Source organism: Microcaecilia unicolor, chromosome 13 (genome assembly GCF_901765095.1).
Source record: "Microcaecilia unicolor chromosome 13, aMicUni1.1, whole genome shotgun sequence".
NCBI lineage: Eukaryota > Metazoa > Chordata > Amphibia > Gymnophiona > Siphonopidae > Microcaecilia > Microcaecilia unicolor.
In genome coordinates this window covers 28980562-29004353 of record NC_044043.1, presented here as the reverse complement: position 1 = coordinate 29004353, position 23792 = coordinate 28980562, and the positions used below count along the sequence as shown (strand labels likewise).

The following is a 23792-nucleotide window of genomic DNA, read 5'->3' as shown; positions in this document are numbered from 1 at the left end:
GTAGTACTGTTCTGACGCACGGGTAGCCCTACCGCCCTTGAGTGTGCTAACTGCATGCTAAAAAATGTTCTAATTTTTTTGAAAGGGGGTTGTCAGGGGTGGAGAGTGGGCATTCCTGTGCTAGCCAGATAGTGCATTATTGTTACTGCGCCCTAACGCAGGAGCCCTCACAGCCTACAAAATAGGTGGTGGTAAGTACTCATGCAGTGGTGTAGCTAGGTGGGGGCGCCAGGGGAGCGGCCGCTCCCCCAAACAAAGTTCTGCCGGCGCCAGCGCCTATTTTTTCACATCGTGTTGCACTGAAAATGTGCGCCGGTGGAAATCCGCTCTCGCTGCCCTCGCGCCATCAACCTGGCTCCGCTTCTGTACTTGTGCGGTAATTTTTTAAAAATGGCTGCACGCCAATGGCAACATTAGCTCACGTCATTAATACAAAAAAGTAGGAAATCAGCCGTTTGTGGTAAAAATGGCCTTAGCATGTGGGAAAGGCCCAAGTATGGACACGCTAAGGCCACTTTTTATCACAGGTCATTATTATTATTTGTTAGATTTGTACCCCACATTTTCCCACCTATTTGAACGCTCAATGTGGCTTACATAGTGCCGTGAGGCGATAGCCACCTACTGTGAAGAAACAAATATAGATTGAAGTTATTTACAATGAAATAGATATAGACAGACACATCAAGGGATCAGAAAGAGGGAAGTTATATAACGAATATAAAGTTCAATACAAGTTTGGATTTCCTTGTGTTGTTGGATTTAGGTTAGCAAAAGGACCCCATCATTTGCTAATTCCTATCTTGCAGAGTAAAAAATGCAGACTCACCTTTTTATGTTCATGACTTCAAGTTCTTGCTAGTTGCCCTAAGAGAAAAACGATACAATAGAGGATCTTATAAAAATAAAAATAGAAAATAAATTAACCAAGCCAAAATAAAGAGTTCTACAATTCACATGCTGGCTTAAATATCCCTCTGTAGGTTATCTCCTTTTGTCTGCCATGACCAGGTCTTTGACAGTCCTAAATACAGTGTCAAAGTTATTTGGTTTTATAAAGGATTACATTACAACCAATACAATTATAGCCATATAAATTAAACTAAGTGTGAATATAAGATCCTTCACCATGGCCTTTAAAGCATCAAGTTTCGAGGACTTTCTATCCCGCCCAACAGAATGAGCTATCTGGGCGGCTTACAATCTGTAAAACAGGAGGGAGGAAAGAAGAGAAGACGATATACAACGAGACATTTTGAATACAATGGGAAAGGGGGGAGAACTCCATTTTGTATAGGAAAGAGGGGGAGAAATGGTCAGTACATTAGGAGCAAGATTGCATAATGCTCTTATTCTTCTGACTTCTTCCTGTCCACCTTGCTCTAATACTGCCAAACTGCTTGATATTCCACCCTGTTCTTTGCCCAACATAAGTCAGGCATTTTACATTCTAGCTCCTCCGCTCTGGAACCCCCTTCTCAGTTATATTTGTCTAGAACGTCACAGCCTTGATTCAAGTGCTCTTAAAATCTATTTCTTTACAGGTCTTTGGTGTCTCACCAAGTAGATGGGTGTGTTTTGATGTCTGATGAAGCCCAGGGCCGCCGAGAGACTAGGCCGGGCCTGGAGCAAGGCCGCCCCGCCTCCCGTCGCTCTCCCCCCGCTGTTGCAGTCCGCGGTCTCACCTGCCTGCCTCCATGGCTCTGGGCCCCCTGCATTCAAGTCGGCAGTCGCACATCGCCTCTCTTCTGGCCTTCCCTCCCTGTGTCCCGCCCTCACCTGATGTAACTTCCGGTTTCCGCGAGGGCGGGACATAGGGACGGAAGGCCCGAAGGGAGGCGATCTGTGACCTGCCGCTTCGAATGCAGGGGGCCCGGAGCAAAGGAGGCAGGCAAGTGAGACCAGGAACTGCAGCGCCGGCGGCCTGACCCGGTGCCGGGCCCCCCTTGGGGGCCCGGGGAATTTTGTCCCCCCCCCCCCCCCCTCGGTGGCCCTGATGAAGCCTAAGTCTAGGCACCTCAATGCCCGACGCTTAGCACCAACTCTATAATGGCATTGTGCTGCCAAGATTCCATTATAGAATACTGGTACAAGTCGGAGTTGGTGTGCCCTCTGATGCCATATCAAAAGCAAGCATAACTTGGCGCACCAAGTGACATATGTGTTTTATAGCATTCTATAACAATTGCAGTATGCTGCAATGCTCACGGATTATTTTACTAATATTCTGTGTTTTTTGTGAATAAGGTCAAATACACACCGGGACAGATCTCTGTCCCTTTTGCTGTCCATGTGGACGGTTAAACAGCCATTGTCTTTCAGCATCGGAATAGACTGGTGGACTGGAATAGACATTGGAAACATTCTATCCTGAATTTAAGCATATTTTCAAAGTCTTAAGACGAAACAAGTGACATATGTAAAGCATTTGGATTGATGAAAACACCAGTATAACGTTGAACATTTATACTGTGTAAACTAAAGGTTTGTTTTGCATTAAGAAGAGTGATATGATGGTGTATTAGATGCTTGTGTATATATACAATGGATAATTAAGCATTCTATATCACTTCAGAGACTTTGTATTTTGGAAATTAGTGGTAGGAAATCCTTTTTAATTAGATTGCAAATAAAGTACTGTTGTTATAAATATCTATTGAGTATAATAAAGGGAGTCTTTATAGTGAATTTTGTTGAGCTTACAACAGCCATTAAGCTCGCATAAATGCTCACACCTAAAGATAGGTGCATAAGAACAGATTTACGCTAATATTCTATAACAGCAATTAAGCACATAATTATCATTATAGAATTCACATTAAGCAGACACACTTTGGGGTAAATTCTATATATGGCACCAAAACAGTGCCGAAAAAAGCTCTATTCTACAAAACGCGCTTAAAGTTAGGCGCGGTTTACAGACTAGCATTTATGCCCAGGAACTCCGCCTAACTTTAGGTGTGGATATTTGCACCAACTAAAATGTAGTGTAAATAACCACGTGTAAATTTAGACATGGCTGTCCTTATTATCTAACTAGGTGCTTAACTTAAAGGAACGACCCTGATCTGCACATGAACTGCCCACTTCCACACCCTCTTTTTTGACTCGCGCCTAAATTTACACACTTACATTTCAATTAAAGGTAATTAGTGCCAATAATTGCTTGCTAGAAAGCCAATTATCGGCACTAATTAGGTCGTTATTTAATTAAATTGTGCACTGGCCCACATTTACACACTCACACACTCAATTTTTAGCAACTTTTATAGAATTATGGGGTTTAGGTGGCTAATTTTAGGCAATCTTTTGAGAATTATCTCCATATTGTACCCCAGCTGTCAGCCATAGAAACTTGGCTGCTTGGAGGATACCACTCCTTATCAAGTGAAGTTTGTTCCTTCTTCACTGGATCTCTACCCTCCCGATCACGAGTGCACAAAATCCCATACTCGTACCAATAAGAATGAAAAGTGTACGTACTGTGCTGGAACCAGAACTGGAATGACTAAGTTTATCAAAGCGAAACTTCAGGTTCGACCTTGGGGAGTTCCTGCTTTTTAGATCTGCTAAACAATAAGAAACCTGATTTAACGTATGGGCATTTAATTCATATACCTAGTTAACACATACATATGAAAAGAGCTTGCATTCTATACCTACTGTTTCTGCTAAGTACTGAACTTGATTTTTATTTTTTGACGACAGGAGTATTTACAGTGGGTAGACCTCATTTCTACTGCAGAAAAGTTTTTGGAAGAAAATAGTTAATCACTGGTGTTGTCAGCTTTGCGTACAATTGAGATAATGTATTCAAATTATATTTTGGCAGCATGCGGTGGTTCAGTGAGGAACAGTGTAGAAGATGAGCCCTAATTCAATAACTGTGCTAAGATTATAGAATGTAACATTTACACACAAGTGGTATTCCCCAGATTCTATATAGTGCACCTAGAGATCCACATCGAAATCTAGGCATATTCTATAACAACTTGACTAAATTAATTGGCTTAAAAAGCTAATTAGCATTGATAGCACTTAACAAGCAATAATGAACACTAATAAGTAGAATTATGTGCACAACTTGCTAAGCGCATTCTGAAACACAGTACGCCTAACTTCTAATGTGTGCAGGAAAAGAGAGGCATGGTCATGGGCAGGGAAATGGGTGTTTCGTGGGTGTCCCTAAATTTACGTACGTAACTTATAGAATATGGTCCTCTGCGCCTAAATTGATGCACTTGGATTTATGCCACGTTTTCGTTAGTGTCAATGGCCATGAGTCGTTTCAGGCACTGGGATGTTGAGCGACTGTATTCTAAATACCGTACCTTGGAAGAAACTGTATGTTTCAAGCCTGTAAAATGTATGTCTAGTAGCGCTATAGAAATGATAAGTAGTAGTAGTAGTATTTGATATTTTCCTATTTTAATTATATCTTGAAATGTATTTCTCCTATATGGCCAGCAGGTGGTGTTTTTTTTGCTGTAAAACTGTTATTTATTTATTTATTTGTAGCATTTGTATCCCACATTTTCACATCTATTTGCAGGCTCAATGTGGCTTACATTATGCTGTGATGGCGCTCGCCATTTCCGGTACAGAATTTCAGATGGTATTACATTTAGGTGCATGCACACATGGTAAAAGAGTACATTTTGGTATTACTTACAAATGATTTTACATTAAGGTGCATATATACATGGTACAGAGGAATGCATTATGGCATTGTGTAGAGGTTTCTTAGTGATAAAATGAGTTGTAACATAAGTTAGGTCATCGACTATAAAGATATCCTTATCAATCTAGGAAGTAGGTTATAGAGAACTGAATGTTCTTTTTCTTTAACACAAGAAGCAGGAAGCAAACAGCAGTATACTTTCAAATCTTGTTGACTGGGCTCTGATTGACCCAGGAGCTCATTTCCTTTAGAGTGTACTAATTTGCCTTCAGTCCCAGCCAGGAAGAAAAGAGAGCAGAATCTCTTTGCTGAGGCTCAGTAAACAAACAGTTATATATCCTGATCTTCCTAGGTACTTTTCTAGGGAGTATACAAATGTTTAATTAGTGTTATCATTGATCCATATTTCAGTTACTTGTTATTGCTTGCTAATTGCACGTTTTTTGTTCAGTGTTCAATTTTTATGAGAATAACAAAATTGTTTGTTCACTCTACTTGTCTGGACTGATAAGAATCCTGGTGGTCTGGGTGTTGGGTCTGTGAGTGCTTTCTGGGAACTGTGGGACTACTGAGTGTGTGGAACCAGTAACCTATAAATCACTGGGGATAATCTGAGAGTGGGATACTCACCCAGAGGTGGTTGTGACCCAGTCAGTGGAAGGAGGGTGCTAGTGTAGAGCACAAGCAGCAGGTGCAGGCAGAAATGAGCTGTGCTGGGGATAGACCCTCTAAGTGGCTGCAGGGTAACCCCAGGCGGGTGGCTTAAATCTAGACGCCACTTATAGAATACACTTAGTCAGAAATGTTTTCCGTGTGGATTTTTTAGGCGCCATATATAGAATCTGGCCCTATGTGCACAGAATTCTAGAATGTAACTGCAAAAGTTGCAAACTCCCAAATTCATAAAAGTCGCTAAAAATTGAGTGTGCAATTTAACTGGATAACAAGCTAATAAGTGCCAATAATTGGCTGGTTAACAAGCAATTATTGGCACTAATCAGATTTAATTGGAATATATGTGTGTAAATTTCAGTGTAGGATCCACGCCTAAATTTGACATGCGAGTTCAAAAAGGTGGTGCAGAAATGGGAGGGTGATGGAAAGCACTGCATCTCTCTAACACTTTTTCCCATTTTAGGCTTAAAGACTGAGCTCTGATAGTCCACAGGACCTATCCATCCCCAAAAGAAATGCATTCACTCCATAACAACATTTGTGGTGCTTGTGTTTCTGTTACTGTTTCCACTCTGTTTGCAAACTGCACCGTCTTAGACCAGCGTTTCCCAAACTGTGTGACGTAGCACATCCTGACCTCCCTCCTGCCGCCTACAATCCTGCATCGCTCCCTACTTTCCCCTCCCGCAGGTCTGGAACCTGCCGCTTCCTGCTTCTTCCCCCACCGCCGCTGCAGTGTTTGCAGCTTACATTTTCGAGCCATGTGCAATTCACACAGGCACTGCGGGGACTTCCCCTGCCGCGTCCGGCCCTCACAACAGGACGCTGCATCATAGAGGGCCGGACGTGGCAGACTGGGAAGCCCCTGGAGTGCCTGTCTATGTGAATCGTGGATGGCCCGAAAATGTAAGCTGAAAGCGCTGCAGCGGCGGCAGGGGAAGACGCAGGAAGCGTCAGATTCTGGACCTGCGGGAGGGGGAAGTAGGGAGTGATGCTGAATTCTGGACAGTGGGAGGAGAGGTCAAGATGTGCCGCGGTACCCTGAGAGTTCGCTGTGGCGCACCAGGGTGCCGCGGCTCACAGTTTGGGAAATGCTAGTCTAAGACGGTGCAGTTTGCAAATAAGAGAGGAAACAGTAACAGAAACGCAAGCACCACAGATGTTGTTATGAAGTGAATGCATTTCTTTTGGGGATGGATAGGTCCTGAGGTGCTATGAGAGCTCAGTCTTTACGCCTAAAATGGAAAAACGTGTTAGAGAGACGCAGTGCTGCACAGCAATTGTGAAAGAGAAAAAAAAGGTCTTAAATAAACAGAGTTACCAAGAAGGAAAAAGGGACATTAATGCTCCTCCACATTCTGTTTTCTAGCCTGCCTAGCTCCATCTGTTCCCAATTACCTACTCATTTGTTTAAGATTACATTTCCTTGGCTGTTTAACAGTACCTAATACTTTGAGCTCAAGAGTCAGCCCTAGACTATGTTCCCTCCTCCCCACAATGAAATACAATAAACACACTGCTCAGCCTTTTGTACAAGGCAAGAGATTGAAAACAGCATTAAAATAAATAGCAGAATAACAGGAAAAACACGGCAAGTCATTAGCAACAAGGCCATCGATCTAGGGAGGTATTCTGGTGGCTCCTTCAATAGCAAGGGAAGAACTGCAGAGGGAGAATTCTATAACTGGGTACCCAAATTATGCAGGCTGTGGGCCTATTCGATCAGAGCACTTGCGTATGTAATTGTTCATATAGAACTCTAGCATATGTTTATTTATTAGGATTTATTTTAGAGAATTGTACGGGAACAGACATTACACCCATCTCCAATAAAATCTAACCATACCCACCCGTACCTGCTAAGATCCATTCCAACCCCCCCATCCCCCAGTTCATCTCCTCCATCCCCACCTGTACCCGCAGGAGTCAACGCTATTATTTACTTGTCCGCAGCCCTCTGTTTCTTCCCAAACCCAACAGCCTCCCACGGTTTTTTTGGTTGGTATTCGCTCTTCAACCAATGAGTGCTCCAAGCCTCAGTCTGTTGTTCCGGCTGCCGCTCTGGCCATTGCAAGCCTCATTCCGCAGTCACCAGAGATTATGCTACACTCTCGTGGGAATCCCACAGCAACTTCTTCCGACCCTGCGTTAAGCCCATGGCATCTTCTTCCATACCCGCGGGAATCCCACGAAACATGAGCAATAGACAATTACAGCAGTAAAAATATTCAAATCACAAAACAAGATATGGCATCGTGTGCTACATTACAATGTCAATACAATACGCAAGAAAACATTTTAATAGCACAGGGTGTAAGCAAAGATGGAACATACAGGTAGATAAAGAGAGAGTAACAGGAGTTAGAAAATAAGGAAATTAATTTAAAGAAGGTTGCTCAGGAAGTCAGAAAAGCATAAATATCATCTCCGCTAGGATAAGAGTGGATAAAAGCAAGTCCTGCTACAGCATGTGCAGTTGGTGTTAGTCTTTGCAAGAAGTTGGTATTTATGTGGAGGAGTGGCCTAATGCTTAGTGCAGTAGGTTTCGATCCATTCAACCTGGGTTCGATTCCCACTACAGCTCCTTGTGATCTTGGGCAAGTCACTTAACCCTCCATTGCCCCAGGTACATAAACTTAGATTGTGAGCCCTCTAGGGATAGAGAAAGCACCTGTATATAATGTCTACAGTACTATGTATGTCTAGTAGTGCTATAGAAATAATTACTAGTACTTAGACAACCCATTTATGTCATGTCAATAGGAGGCGTAAATGCAGGACTTTAGCGTATAACTTACAGTATTCTGCGTTTATGTGCTAATGCAGTTGTGCATGTAGGTTATAGAGTACTGCTAAGCACATATGTGTGTAAACTGTAACAATTATGCCCTCAATGTTAGTATTCTAGGACATACGTACACAACTGGTGCCAAACTTTAGGTGACCTGTTATAGAATGAGGAAGAAGAAGGTTGTCACTGACCCTTCGGTGGACAGTTAGGAAGCAGATGGTTTATGAGAATTGTCCTAGCATTACTGAGCTTTTCACCTCTGGGTCAGTGGTTCAAATTTGGCTCAGGCAGGGACTTAAAAGGTTACTTAGTTGGTGGTCTCTGCCCAGGAAGGCCGGGGTTAGGAGGTGACAACCTGGGCCTTCATTCCAGAGAAGGCCCCAAGCCTGCCCAAAACTGAAGGAAGCACAACCTGACAGCGGGCTTTAGGGCCCCTTCTAAGTTTCTGCCCTGCCCCTGGCACATCTAACACCGACCCTGATGCCCAGAGTGCCTAGTCAGTGATTTCTGACAAAAAGACAGGGAGAAAAAAGAGAGAGCACAAGCTGGCAGGGTCAGTCTTTCAGTACCTGTTGGACTTCTGTTCATAATGATAGGGGCAGCTGCACTGTGATTCTCGTTGCTTGGTGACGAGCTGTAGGCAAACACTTCCTGCTTGAAGGGTGATGCAGTGGATGGCTGGCTGCCCTGCAGGAACATTTTATTAGGGAGCAGATTTCAACAAAAGTACAAATGTTCACCATCTGCTATTTATAAAGTGCTGCACCTCCACAGATTAGCTTGAAGCTGAGATACATCCAAGTACCAAGTGGAAAAGGAAGATTCTTGGGAAAATGTGTGCTTGTGGTGCAATTGCCAAGAGACTGCATTCTCAGTGACAGTTTGAGTCTGACCTGGACTTTGCTTTTGATTGCAATTAGGACCTTGTTGTCCTGTTTCTCCAGGGGACCAGCAGAACTACAAGTCCCTGCATGTGATGGAAAATAAACAAGACTGAACATCCCCCAGTGACTTAAGCTGGCTACTAGTAGTACTTACTAGAGCTCACTCCATTGCATTTTAAGATTTAAATTCCATCTATCTTACAAAAATTCAGGTGTTCAAATCCCAGCTTTATAGCCCAGGACAACCCGAGGGAGCAGAACCTTCTGCCTACCTCCAGAAGCCTTGCAGGCCCCCCTCTCTCTGTGGTTCTGAATCTGCCAGAAATGGCCTGTTAAATGGCTTCTTCAGGGCTAACTATTCATTTTCAGCAGCACTTAAGTGGTTACTGTTGCTGAAAATGTCTGGTTGACACTGAAATCAAAACTGGCTATTCTGGGTCAGTACTTGGCCGGCTAAGCGCCAATATTCAGCAGGCAACCGCATAAAAGTCAGTCCTATCTTTACGTGGTGCCCTATAACTGGTTAAGTGCTGAACATCTCACTTAACTGGCTATGGTTTAACCGGCTCAGGAAACCCAGAAATTCAATGCCGAAGTACGACCGTGGCCTGGCACTGAACATCTGGGCATACCACCAGCAGTGGTCAGCGAAACACTGAGCACCGCTGGCTGAATATCGACCCCCACTTTATTAATATTGTAATTATAACAAAAGATTGCATGCTTTGCAAATAGGGGCAGAGCCAGGGTTTCTGGCACCCCCAACTAGGGTTACCATTTTGTGTCTTCTGAAAAGAGGACACATGTCACGCCCCCTACCCCGCCCCATGCCCCGCCCCACCACGCCCCCTTCGGGTCCTCGTTCCGCCCTATTCCCCGCCCCCCCGTCATATAGTCTCCCCCCCTCACTTACTATCTAGCCCTGGTGGTCTAGTAGCGTCTTCTCTTCGGGGCAGGAAAGAGCCCCCTCTTTCCTGCCCGGAGTGCTGCCTGCCCTTGCCTGCTGCATCCTCCTCGGTCTGGCTGGGGATTCAAAATGGCCACCGAGAGTTGAAGCGGCCTCGCGAGAGTTCAACTCTCGGCGGCCATTTTGAATCCCCAGCCAGACCGAGAAGGATGATAGACAGGGGAGGCAGCGCTCCAGGCAGGAAAGAGGGGGCTCTTTCCTGCCCCGAAGACGTCACTAGACCACCAGGGAACATGGTAAGGAAGGGGAGGGGACAGGAGACCAGACCCACGGCGCCGATCGCCCGCCCACACGCCCACCGCACGCACGCGCCTGCCCGCACCCGCGCCTGTCCAGAAATCCGGACAAACGTGGGTGCGGGCAAAATCCGCCGGACGCCCCGGACATGCCCGGGGAAATCCGGACAAATGGTAACCCTACCCCCAACAAACTCAAATTGGCATTCTCCCAAGCTGCCAATGGTGTGGCTTCTGTTACTCCCCCCCCAAAACTGCAGCTGTTTTTGCTACTGCCAGAGCTGCAACCACCACCATCCTACATCTACTGTTGCATGGTGCAGGAAAGAATGCCAATAAAAGACCCACAGTCTCCTGAGATGTGTTCCATAGTTTCTTCCTGCATCGCACAGCTTAAATCTAAAGAGACAAGCCACACGGGCTGGCACAACATAAGGAAGAGTGGTGCTCAAGGCAGCTTTTGGCACCCTCAAAACCCAGCAACCTCCTGCTGTATTTACTGTGTTGTGCTGGCCCTGCAAATATGACATTGCATAGTATGGAAAATGGAGGCGACTCTAGATTGCTTTGATACATATGAGGTAAATGTTCTTTTTCTCAATATGTTTAGATTAAGTCTGTATCAAGAACAGTTCATCTCTTTCTTTGTGGTTCTCAAAGCCATTCCTGGTCTTTTGCAAGGCCTCTGTGAATAGCAGCTCAACCGGACTCTGCGGATTTTAGGGGACCTTCACCTACCAAGACCATAACATTGAGTTGGTCATGAAAATATGTAGAGAAACATATTTATAAAGTGTTAGTCTGACATTAAAGGAGTCATTTTATAAGCGCTTTTTTACATGCATGTTCAATGGCCCTTATAAAACTTTCCCCCTGAGTACAAGTATGTGACGCTTATAAAAAGTGCATGGAGCGACAAGAGCACCTCTACTTTTACGATACTTGGATACAAGCATGGTTGGGGCAGATTTTGGGTGAAGTCATGATTTACGCACTTACTGTATAAAATTATGCACATTTACTCAGACTCTGTGTGTGAACATTTACACCTGTACATAAGTACGTAAGTGTTACCATACTGGGACAAACCAAAGGTCCATCAAGCCCAGCGTCCTGTTTCCAACAGTGGCCAATCCAGGTTACAAGTACCTAGTAAGATCCTACAACAGTACAATATATTTGATGCTGCTTATCCTTAGAAATATTCAAATTATATATGGCTATAATCTACCAATATAATGATAATACTCACATAGTAACATAGTAGATGACGGCAGAAAAAGACCTGCACGGTCCACCCAGTCTGCCCAACAAGATAAACTCACATGTGCCATTTTTTGTATACCTTACCTTGATTTGTACCTGTCTTTTTCAGGGCACAGACCGTATAAGTCTGCCCAGCACTATCCCTGCCTCCCAACCACCAGCCCACCTCCCACCACCGGCTCTGGCACAGACCGTATAAGTCTGCCCACTATCCCCACTTCCCAACCACCAGCCCTGCCTCCCGCCACCAGCTAAGCTTCTGGGGATCCCTTCCTTCTGAGGAGGATTCCTTTATGTTTAATCCACGCATGTTTGAATTCCGTTACCGTTTTCCTCTCCACCACCTCCTGCGGGAGGGCATTCCAAGCATCCACCACTCTCTCCGTGAAAAAATACTTCCTGACATTTTTCTTGAGTCTGTCCCCCTTCAATATAAAGAACACAGTGCTCATCCGTATTGGATGGAATGGAGAAGTCTCATTCAGTCACTTCGACTCCTTAGGCTACTGCTTTTAACACCCTTCGGGTGAGCCTGTATAGTGTGACAATTTATAATCATCGACACCCTCCAACCATCCGTGATACTGTGATACGTGTAATTGTGACTAGTGATCTCTTCTTTGTCTGATTTACTTAATATTTTTAAAAACTTTTGTTGAATATCATTCTTCATTTATAACTCACACCTCTTCACAACATAGCACTCAAGTGGTCTTCACATTTTACATTTTCAAATGCCGGAGGCAATTTCAAACAATTGTGGTCCCGGAAATGGCTTACGTGCCTATATACCTGTCTTCTATTCAGGTTTTACAACTGCCATTAATTACACTTATTGCATGTAGGAAACATAGGAGCTGAGTTAATACAACTTATCTTTACATGTTCCCAGGTATGGCTGTAATCCCTGCATCAAAAGGGGCAATTGAGGGTCAAGTGACTTGCCAGAGTCACAAGGAGCTGCAGTGGGACTTGAACCTAGTTCCCCAGGATCAAAGTCTGCTGCACTAACCACTAGACTGCTCCTCCTCTATGTGTCTTTATGCAAGAGGCTTGTCCTCCAAACCTAAACAACCGTTAAAAATTACCCTACATTTCAGCGCCTAGAGCCTAATTCTAGAAAGGAAAGTATGCGACTACTTTCCTTTAGAGCATGCTAGCGTACCAAGTGAAATATGTCCTTATAATTTAGGTTTGAGCACTTATGCCAACCACAGAGCTGGTGTAAGTACTCGTGCCTAAATGCCAGAAATACATAGAATTTTCTAAGATGCCTAAGTTTACTAGGACTAGGGGGCACGCAATGAAGCTACAAAGTTGTAAATTTAAAACAATCGGATAAAATATTTCTTCACTCAATGTGTAATTAAACTCTGGAATTCATTGCTAGAAGAATGTGGTAAAAGCAGTTAGCTTAGCAGGGTTTAAAAAAAGGTTTGGCTAGCTTCCTAAAAGAAAAGTCCATAAACCGTTATTAAGATAGATTTGGGGAAAATCCACTGCTTATTTCTAGGATAAGCAGCATAAAATGTATTGTACTGTTCTGGGATCTTGCCAGGTACTTGTAACCTGGACTGGACATTGTTGGAAACAGGACACTGGGTTTGATGGACCTTTGGTCTGTCCCAGCATGGCAACACTTATGTACTTATGTGGGAGTCTCAAGTAACAGAAAGAGCTTGTGCTAGGAAAAGACATTAGCAGTTCCTTATCGGCTTTGTACACTGTGATACTGAGCGCAGTTTTAGAAAGTTTCATTACCTCTTTACTAACAGCAGACCCCTGAGGCAGGCTCTTGTGCCTGAAACATGGTGCTGTGTTGGGTCCTAGCTATTCACTCAATAAACACTATAGGCCCTGTTCACTAAAGTGCGCTAGAGTTGGCTGTGTAGACGCCCATAGGAATACTATGGGCGTCTACACAGTTTGCGTGCACTAATGCTTAGCATGTGCTTAAAATGCTAAGGCGCCTATAGCGTGGCTTAGTAAACAGGGCCCCATTTGTGCTGATCAACCAGTGTGAAGTGTCCTACGTTGGAAGATCCATCCTCCAACCTTACTCTTTCCTGTTACTTGTGGTGATTTCATAGGAAACATTGTTCCTCCACTCTGGTGATTTCCTCTGCAAGTCTCACCCATGTAAACACATATGCATATATATGCCATTATTCTAAATCATTTATGTGCATATTCAGCATGCACATGTTAGTAACTGCTTTATAGATTTATCACCTAAAGTATGACTCTTGTACCCTATTTATTACTAAAATCTAGCTTCTTATTCCCTGCCTTTAACTGCCATATGGATATCATATGGTCTTAGAATGTCTAGACTGGATCAGGGCAAATGTTCAGCAAGCCTGGTGTCCTCTTTCAAACAGGTCAGGTGAAAGATATGGGGGAGGAGTTGGTATTAGATTGTATATGGCAGAGGTGTCCATCCTCAGCCCTCGCTAGGTCGGGTTTTTAGGATTTCCACAATGAATATGCATGAGATCTATTTGCATACAATGGAGGCAGTGCACATAAATCTTCAATGGGAAAATCCTGAAAACCCAACTGCACTGCGGCCCTCATGGACTGAGGTTGGACAACCCCCGGTATATGGGAATTTATATGAGCCTCTACTGAAAGTCAATGAATCTCAACTAGGCAGACTGAATGAGCTATTTTAGTCTTTATCTTCCAACCAGGGGCGTAGCCAGACTTCGGTGGGAGGGGGGTCCAGAGCCTGAGGTGAGGGGGCACATTTTGCCCCCCCCCCCGGGCACCACCTCCCCCCGCCATTGCTGACCCCCCTGCCCCGCCACCACCACCACCACCATTGACCCCCCCCCCCCCCCGACGACCACCCTCTCACCCCCTCCCGCCACCAATCCGTCGTCACCTACCTTTGCTGGCGGGGGACCCCAACCCCCGCCAGCTGAGGTCCTCTTCTTCCGGCGCAAGGCTTCGTTCTGTTTCTGAGTCTGACATCCTGCACGCACTCGGCTGGCGGGGGTTGGGGTCCCCCGCCAGCAAAGGTAGGCGACGGCGGGTTGGCGGCGGGAGGGGCGTCGAGGGCCAAATCTACCCCGTGGCCCCATGTAGCTACGCCACTGCTTCCAACATGTACTATATTACGTGCATAGATCGATAGCTGAACAGTGTACATACCACACTCTCAAATTCCTCCATCACCTCACTTTCTCCGGCAGTGCTGCTGAAGCTGCTCGTACTCGAGGAAGAGCGGGAAATGTTGGTGCGCCCATTCTCTCGAAGTTTAATGAAAGGTCTGCAAAAACCAACCAAAAAAAAACCCCCAAATATATAGAAATGATGGCCAAAGAGCTTAGCACCTGTCCATTTCTGTCGTGCAATTGCTCCTTAACTAATCCACAGCTGTCAATCCACATCTGATCATCGGATCCAAGTCTGACTCTCATACCAATGTCACCCTGTAGTTGATTTTTTTGGCAGAGTTGTTTTAGATTGATAGGTTTGTAATGTTCATGGAATTGGGTTATTAGTTTTTAATTTGTTTTGAACATACCTTGGGATTCTATATATGGTGACTAAAGTTGTCCATGCAAATCGGTGCACATTGCCTAGTTGTGTGTGCAAATTGAGTAATCAGCCAATCAGAACCAAAAATTGGCTCCTACCAACCAATTATAGGTGTTAATTGGCCTTAATTGGGAGTTACATGCACATCGTATTCAATGTATAATGTATCATTTCAAGGGGGCGTGGACAGGGGTGTTTCCAGAATTTACGCTGGTCCGGCCCCATTTTGGCGCCTTGTATCTGTTAGAACACTTTTTTGCGCCATTTATAGAATTCCTCCGTAATTTTGTAAGCTGCTTAGGACTACAGATAGTGGCTAGTAATAAATAAACTAGTCTTAACCAGCCTTAAACAGCTCTATTTTTTCTCTCCCAAAGGGACCCCTTCTCAGTGACCACCTACTTCCTGGCTGGGGTTCTTGATAATGGTGTTTTTTATTTATTTATTTATATTTATTTGTAGCATTTGTATCCCACATTTTCCCACCTCAATGTGGCTTACATTATGCCGTAATGGCGATCGCCATTTCCGGGTACAGAATTACAAATGGTTTTTAATTAAGGTGCATACATACATGGTAAAGAGGAATACATTATGGTATTGCATAGAGGTTTCTGAGTGATAGAGTGAGTTGTAACATGTTAGGTCATCGACTATAGGGAGATCATTTTCAACCTAAGAAATAAAGTGGTAGTGTGTATTGTGTAGCTTAATAACAATGAGGTTAAACAGTTAAGTGACAAGAGTTCGGTTTTGTCCAGTTCATGTAAAGTCTATTTATTTTTTGTGGGATGGATCGTTATGGTAAGCCTTCTTGAACAGGTCAGTTTTCAGTAGTCTACGGAAGATTGTTAGGTCATGTATTGTTTTTATGGCCTTCGGTAATGCGTTCCATAGTTGCGTGCTTATGTAGGAGAAGCTGGATGCGTATGTGGATTTATATTTTAGTTCTTTACAGCTGGGGTAGTGGAGATTGAGGAATGTGCGTGCTGATCTTTTTGCGTTCCTAGTAGGCAGGTCTATGAGGTCTGACATATAGGTTGGAGCTTCCCCGTGAACGATTGTATTTATTTATTGCATTTGTATCCCACATTTTCCCACCTTTTTGCGGGTTCAGTGTGGCTTACAATAAGAATGGGTGATGGAAGTACAATTTGTTACAGATTGGTTATGGATTACATTGTGCAGAATTATGCGAGACACTCGAGGTGTCGTTAAGGAGTGCAACAGTGGAACACAAACATTGAACATTGGAAGGAGACAATGGGAGCTTGAGGGGCAATAGTAAGGCGTAAAGACATATGGTATACATATTTCTGTGAATAAGGGTATGAGTGATGTGGGACCAGGGTGCAAACTTTGAATGCAATTCGTTCTTTTAAAGGGAGCCAGTGTAGTTTTTCTCTTAGGGGTTTGGCACTTTCGCATTTCATTTTCCCAAACATGAGTCTGGCTGCTGTGTTTGAGCAGTCTGAAGCTTCTTAATGACTTGTTCTTTGCATCCGGCATAAATGGCATTGCAGTAATCTAGATGGCTTAGCACCATCGATTGTACCAGGCTACGGAATATTTCCCTTGGGAAGAAAGGTCTGATCCTTTTAAGTTTCCACACTGAGTAGAACATTTTCTTTGTGCTGATGCCTATGTTTGCTAAGGTGCACTATGGGTGTGTTTGCGCTTTTAATGCGTGTAAATGGTTTACGCACGTTAAACGCTAACGCACCCATAGAAATGTATAGGCGCGTTAGCGTTTAACATGCCTTAAATTTAAAGGTGCATTAGAAACGCTAACACACCCTTAGTAAACAGACCGCTGAGTCTGAAAACGGGTGCAGAATCAGGCACACACAAACTCCAGGAAGTTACTACAGCATCTGAAAATCTCCTCTGACGAATTATTCACAAAGAATTCTGAAATCCACTGAATACTTTAAAAAATAAAAAATAATGCAAAAGTTAAATAACAACAGCAACAAAGTGGCTCTGTCCAGCATCTTTCCTCTAAGCAGGCTCCAACTACTTTATCATTCTTAGCACTTCAAATACATGTGCAGCCACCTCTGAGGTGCACTGTCTAGCAGCACTTCTCAGAAATAGAAAACTGCATGAAACTTTCCAAAGGGAAAGGAGATAATGAATCAGGTTTAGTGTCAATATAATTTACAGCTGGATAAAAGGAAGCACGGGAAGCTGAAGTATCTTGGTTGAGGTCAAATAGACAACTGGACTCAAAAGAGGAATTTGAAATTGCACCCAAAAGGTTTTCTCAGCTTTCTATGTAACTAAAGACAGGAACCACTACAAGATGTGAATAACGAACTGAACCAAATCATCAATTCTAATTTACTCTAAAACACTGGAGAATTCCTGCAAACTTAATCCTGGAGCAAGGATGGGGTATAAAGCCAAGAGAGCAGACACACAATTGAATTAAGCTTCTCTCAAATTTGCCACTCTGCTGAGCTAGTACTGGGATTGACTTTTAGGGTTCAAACGTGATGACGCTGGAGTCTGTTGAAGAGAACAGTAATATACTTCCTATGAGCGAAATGAGAAGCATACTTGCTCTCATCTCGTTTGTCCGGGGCAAGATTCAAGTTGGGAGTGAGGCAAGAGAACAGAAGTGTCTTCGGGGAAGTCTGAGGGCCTTACCTTTCTTTATTGGGGCAGATTTCTGGAGAGCTGGGATTTGAGGACGTTTCCGATTTCACATATTGGGAAGAATGTCCACCCTCTGGAGTTTTTTGTGTTCCGGATTGGCTGTCACTAGGGGAAGGAAGACAAAGGCAATGAGGAAGACACCTTAGAATTCTACAGAAGAGACAGAGCCATCGAGTTATCCTTTATTAAGAAGAAAATGTGTCTAGTTTCAGCTGTTTTAGAAAAAAAAATCACTCATGTAGTTCAAAAACTGAACCAAGGAATATTCAGTATGTTTTGCCTACAGAAGGCATACCGAGTCCCATGGCAGTCTCTGGACAGGGGCAATGGCTCCCCTAGCAGTCCCCCTCCCTTTTGGGTTCATTTGTTTGCAAAAACACAGTCGGACTCAAAAAGGGTAGTGTAGTGTCCTGCATAGCTTGACACTCAGGGTATCTACCCTACATGCTCACCCTCTGCAACTTCCTTTAACTGCCTTATTAACTACAAACAAGTCAGGTAACATTATGGATCTTGCTGTCACAAATATACCACTAGCATGAAGCAGAACGCTTCTTAAAAGGCTCTCAGTATATTAACGGATATGCACAGCACCTAGCGGTCAGTCTTAAGGGCTAAAGTCTAGCGGTCCAATATTCAGACCGTGGGACAGTGGCATAGCTATGTAGGGCCTGAGGGGGCCTGGGCCCCCGTAGATTTGGCCCTGGCCCTCCTGCAGACGATCCCCTTGAACCCCTCTCCTGCCACCAACCCTCCCCGCCGCCGCATCAGATACCTCGTTTGCTGCAGCCGAAGAGAGTCTTCTTCAGTTCAGTGCCGCAGTAGCGCCTTCGTTCAACGAAGTTCCTGCTGTGATCAGCTGGTTCTGACGCCTTACGTCCTGCACGATGCAGGACGTAAGGCGTCAGAACCAGCTGATCACAGCAGGAACTTCGTTGAACGAAGGCGCTACTCCGGCGCTCAACTGAAGACGACTCTCTTCGGCTGCAGCAAACGAGGTATCTGAGGTATCTGATGCGGCGGCGGGGTGGGCGGCAATGGCAAGGGAGGGTTGGTGGTTGGAGGGGGGGGTTCAAGGGGGTCATCAGCAGGCGGGTCCAATGCGGCGGCGGCTGGGGAGGGTTGGCTAAACAGTGCCCCCCCCCTCGGGCTCTGGCCCTCCCAGCGAGGTCTGGCTACGCCCCTGCCGTGAGAGTTAACCTGGCTAACTCCCACAGTCGGTGCTGAGCCCAGATATTCAATGCTGGACCATTTCCAGTGACCGGCATTGAATATCCGGTTTATTTTGGTTGGTTCAAACTTAACTGGTCAATATTCAGCGCTGGCTGGTTAAGTTTGAAACAGCCAGAGATAGGCCTGACATTCATGTGGCCAAATATGGCCGTCAAACTTGGGCTAAAAATTGGCAGACAGCTGGTTATATTGCACAATATAACCGGCTATCAGATAGCCGCTAACCGCGAATTTTCAGCAGGTCATGACCGGCCATGTCCCGCTTAAAATTCATGGATAGCCAGTTATGGTGCATTTAACCGACTAGGTGCCGATTCTGGCCAATTACATGCTTTTGAATATCGTGGGGGGGGGGGGGGTATGTTACACACTTAGGTCCCCTTTTGCAAAAGGACAGTAGGGCTACTATGCCAGTAACGTGCGGGAAACACAGCAGTACTGCCGATCGCACATAGGCACCCTATGGCAGTTCTGGTTTTGGCACACACCATTTATGATGTTAGAAAATAATTTCTATTTTCTAGTGCAGGGGGTAGGGAGCAGGTGTTCCTGGTGATAATTAGGCCATGAGAGTAGCATGTCAGCCTTCTAAACAGGTGGTGGTAAGAGCTCAGGCAGTAATGGAGGAGTGGCACAGTGGGTATTTATTTATTTGGATTTTGCTCACACGCTTTTCGGTAGTAGCTCAAGGTGAGTTACATTCAGGTATTCTGGATGTTTCTCTGTCCCAGGAGGGCTCACAATCTAAGTTTGTACCTGAGGCAATGGTTAGAGCAGCAGCCTTGATATTCAGAGGTGGCCAGTTCAAATCCCACTGCTGCTCCTTGTGATCTTGGGCAAGTCACTTAACCCTCCATTGCCTCAGGTACAAACTCAGATTGTGAGCCCTCCTGGACAGAGAAATATCCAGAGTATCTGAATGTAACTCACCTTGAGCTACTACTGAAAAAGGTGTGAGCAAAATCTAAATAAATAAAGATTCCATTCAGAATAGCAACATTCCATGTAGAACCTCGAAGAATATCAAGATTCTGGAATCCTAAAGAGTGACAAGATTCCATGCAGAATCTCAAACAGTAGCAACTTTCCATGTAGAACCCTAAAGAATAACATGCGGAGTGGCGGCTTAGTGATTAGAGCACCGGTCTTGCAATCCAGAGGTGGCCCGTTCAAATCCCACTGCTGCTCCTTGTGATCTTGGGCAAGTCACTTAACCCTCCATTGCCTCAGGTACAAACTTAGATTGTGAGCCCTCCTGGGACAGAGAAATATCCAGAGTATCTGAATGTAACTCACTTTGAGCTACTAATGAAAAAGGTGTGAGCAAAATCTAGATAAATAAAGATTCTAGAAATCTAAAGAATAACAAGATTCCATGCAGAATTCAAAGTGTAGCAACATTCCATGTAGAACCCCAAAGAGTAACAAGATTCTTTGGGGTGGAGGAGTGGCCTAGTGGTTAGAGCACTGGTCTTGCAATCCAGAGGTGGCCAGTCAGTGGTGTGCTGGTAAAATTTTAACAACAGGCTCTCTCCCCGGTCCACCTCGGCGCCCCCCGTCCACCACTGCACCCCCCCCCCAATCCACCTCTGCGCCCCCCCCCCAAAATTGCAGAGCTGGCTATAGCCGGGGGGGGGGGGGGGGGGGGGCAATGCATTACTCTCTCCAGGAAAAGAAAAATTAAATGATCCCAGGTTCCAATCTAATTCATGTTTAATATGGGATAAAATGCCATAAATAGTAAATAAATATAAACTTTTAATGTTCAGCACCTGATTCTCAAAGTGGACATATTCCAAACACTATAATGAAAATAAAATTATTTTTTCTACCTTTGTTGTCTGGTGACTTTGTTTCTCTGATCATGCTGGCCCAGTATCTGATTCTGCTGCTCTCTATCTGTTCCCTTGACTCCGTTTCCAGGGCTTCCTTTCCATTTATTTCTTTTCTTTCCTCCTTTCTTCTTCATTTCTGGTCCTCCGCACACTTGACTGTACAGTGGATCCAGCTTCTGCCTATTTTCTCCATCCATGTGCAGTTTCTCTCCTCACTTCCTTTTCCCTCATAATCTCCTTCCTCTATCTTCCCTCCATGTCCAGCATTTCTTTCTCTCCCTTCCCTCCCCTCCATCCATGTCCTGAAACTCTCCTCTCTCCCCTGTCCTCCTCTATCCATCCATACCCAGCAATTCTATTCTCTCCCTGCCCCCCTACCCATCCATGCCCAGCAATTGTCTTCTCTCCTCTGCCCCCCTCTATCCATCCATGCCCAGCAATTGTTTTCTCTCCCTGCCCCCCTCTATCCATCCATGCCCAGCAATTGTTTTCTCTCCCCTGCCCCCCTCTATCCATCCATGCCCAGCGATTCTCCTCCCTCCCCTGCCCTTCCCCCCCTCCCATCCATGTCCAGCGATTCTCCTCCCTCCCCTGCCCTTCCCTCCTGCTCCCAGCCATGTCCAGTGATTCTCCTCCCTCCCCTGCCCTTCCCTCCTGCTCCCATCCATGTCCAGCAATTCTCCTCCCTCCCCTGCCCCCATCCATGTCCAGCGATTCTCCTCCCTCCTCTGCCCTTCCCTCCCGCTCCCATCTCAAGTCCAGCGATTTTCCTCCCTCCCTGCCCTCCCCTATCCATGTCCAATGATTTTCCTCCCTTCCCTGCCCTCCCCTCCCGCTCCCATCTCATGTCCAGCGATTATCCTCCCTCCCCCCCGCTCCCAAACATGCCCAGCGATTGCCCTTCGCCCCCACCATGCCCTCCTGCTCCCATCCATCTTTTTTAAATACCTCCTCGCCGTTGAAGCGCCGCGTTAAAGTCCTGCTGCCCGTCTCTAGCTTTCCCTCCGTTTGCTGCAGTTCGCGAGAACTTCGTGCCCTTAGTCCCGCCTTTGAGTATGATGTCATACGTCAGAAGGCGGGACTAAGGGCACGAAGTTCACGCGAAGAACTACAGCAAACGGAGGAAAAGCTTGGGCAGCAGCAGCAGGGCTTTAATGCGGCGCTTCAACGGCGAGGGGTATTTAAAAAAGATGGATGGGAGGGAGGGCATGGTGGGGGCGAAGGGCAATCGCTGGGCATGTTTGGGAGCGGGAGGGGAGGTAAGCATGGCGTCCTCCTGCCATGCTTATCTCCTGCAATGGAGCCGGCTCACCCCGAACAACAACCGGCTCGCAAGAGCTGTCAAAATTTAACAAGCGGCTCTTGCGAGCCGGAGCGAGCCGGCTCCAGCACACCACTGTGGCCAGTTCAAATCCCACTGCTGCTCCTTGTGATCTTGGGCAAGTCACTTAACCCTCCATTGCCTCAGGTACAAACTTAGATTGTGAGCCCTCCTGGGACAGAGAAATATCCAGTGTACCTGAATGTAACTCACCTTGAGCTACTACCGAAAAGCGTGTGAGCAAAATCCAAATAAATAAATGGCTGTGTGCCAACTGGAAAATCAGTGCATGGCCATTAAGGGCCTCAATTTAAAATTAGGGGTTTTCTCGCTGCAGTAAAGAGTGGCCTCTGCATGTGGTAATCCCACGTGCCCACACTACTGCAGGCCACATTTTACTGCAGCTTGGTAAAAGGGCCCCTTAATTACATCAGGGGAGGTTTATTAATGATTCTACTTAGCATTGTAGGATTGGTAACTGTACAGCTGAAAGGATTCTTCATTAGTTTATAGAATATGACAGCACAGATACAAGTAGCAGGTAGGTTCTTATTAAGAGTCATTTTATAAAGTGAACATCTAATTTAAGAAGGTAAACAGACAAGTAAGAGCCTATGCATGAGCAGACGAAATCATACCCACATTACAGGCACTTACACCATGCCCTCCAGAGTGATCCTCTACCTATAAACAGTGCATTTTACACATATATACAACATATTTATTTATTTAGGATTTATTTACTGCCTTTTTGAAGGAACTCACTCAAGGCAGTTTACAGTAAGAATAAATCAAACATGAGCAATAGGCAATTACAGCAGTAAAAATATTCAAAATAATACAAAGTATGGCAATGTATACTACTTACAATGTCAACACAATACGTAATAGAACATATTAATTGACAGTGTAGGATACAAGCAATGATGGAACATATAGACAGGTAAGAGAGTAAGAGGAGTTAGAAAATAAGGTGACTAATTTAAAGAACGGTGCACATGAGGTCAGAGAGATGGTTAAATATTTTCTCAGCTAGGGTAGGAGTGGATAAACATGTCCTGCTGCAGTATGTGTGTGTGAGTGAGACTAATAAGTTAATATATACATTTCAATGCCAGTATATCCGTGTGAAAATCACAAACAGGACTTCCAAAAAACCCCTAAACATCACAATTCTCTTATGGTGTTTACCATCGTGTCCTGCTGTCTGCCTGGTTTTCCGCTCCTGTATGCAGGCGAGGGAATAAGTCCAGATCGCCTTTTAATGGGACTCTTGGACTGGGGTCTGGTCACCGACACGGGAGGCTGAAAAGAGATGATGAAAGAATCAGCTGCCTGGAAGGTTCATTTATTCTAGATGGGCTGGACCCAGAGCAGCTTTAATGCTATGTTTAAACCTCAATTTGTTACCTCGACTTCTGATGCACATTGAATACCTACTTTAACTGTTGACTGTACTCCTCTACTCTATCTCAACTGCTGATTGAATTCCTCTACACACTATCACTCCCTATGCCTTAGCTGTTGCCTGCTGTCCCAGTCCTAGCCTTCCTGCCTTCCTCCTCTACTTCTATCACCTTAGCCACTTCACATTTATCCGCATCCACCTAAGCCCTATATATGGCCCCTATACACATTCTCTTCATCGCCCTGTCCCTTCCTAAATCTTCCCCCCTCCCCTCCACTGTCTACCTCA

The 23792-nt window shown here is 45.0% G+C and overlaps 1 protein-coding gene across 1 annotated transcript in view; it reads right to left on the bottom strand.

Annotated features, from left to right (window-relative positions):
* Nucleotides 1-23525, bottom strand: part of LOC115456777 (rap1 GTPase-activating protein 2-like) — a 30280-nt gene extending 6755 nt beyond the window's left edge. Inside the window, exons 1-7 of the mRNA XM_030186068.1 lie at nucleotides 23507-23525; nucleotides 23288-23381; nucleotides 17699-17812; nucleotides 14657-14774; nucleotides 8717-8834; nucleotides 3484-3569; nucleotides 830-867 (exon numbers count right to left, since the gene is read on the bottom strand). Of these exons, the coding sequence (XP_030041928.1) occupies nucleotides 859-867; nucleotides 3484-3569; nucleotides 8717-8834; nucleotides 14657-14774; nucleotides 17699-17812; nucleotides 23288-23381; nucleotides 23507-23525 (558 nt within the window). The 3' untranslated portion in view covers nucleotides 830-858. The remainder of the gene's footprint in view (nucleotides 1-829; nucleotides 868-3483; nucleotides 3570-8716; nucleotides 8835-14656; nucleotides 14775-17698; nucleotides 17813-23287; nucleotides 23382-23506) is intronic.
* Nucleotides 23526-23792: the final 267 nt, after the last annotated feature.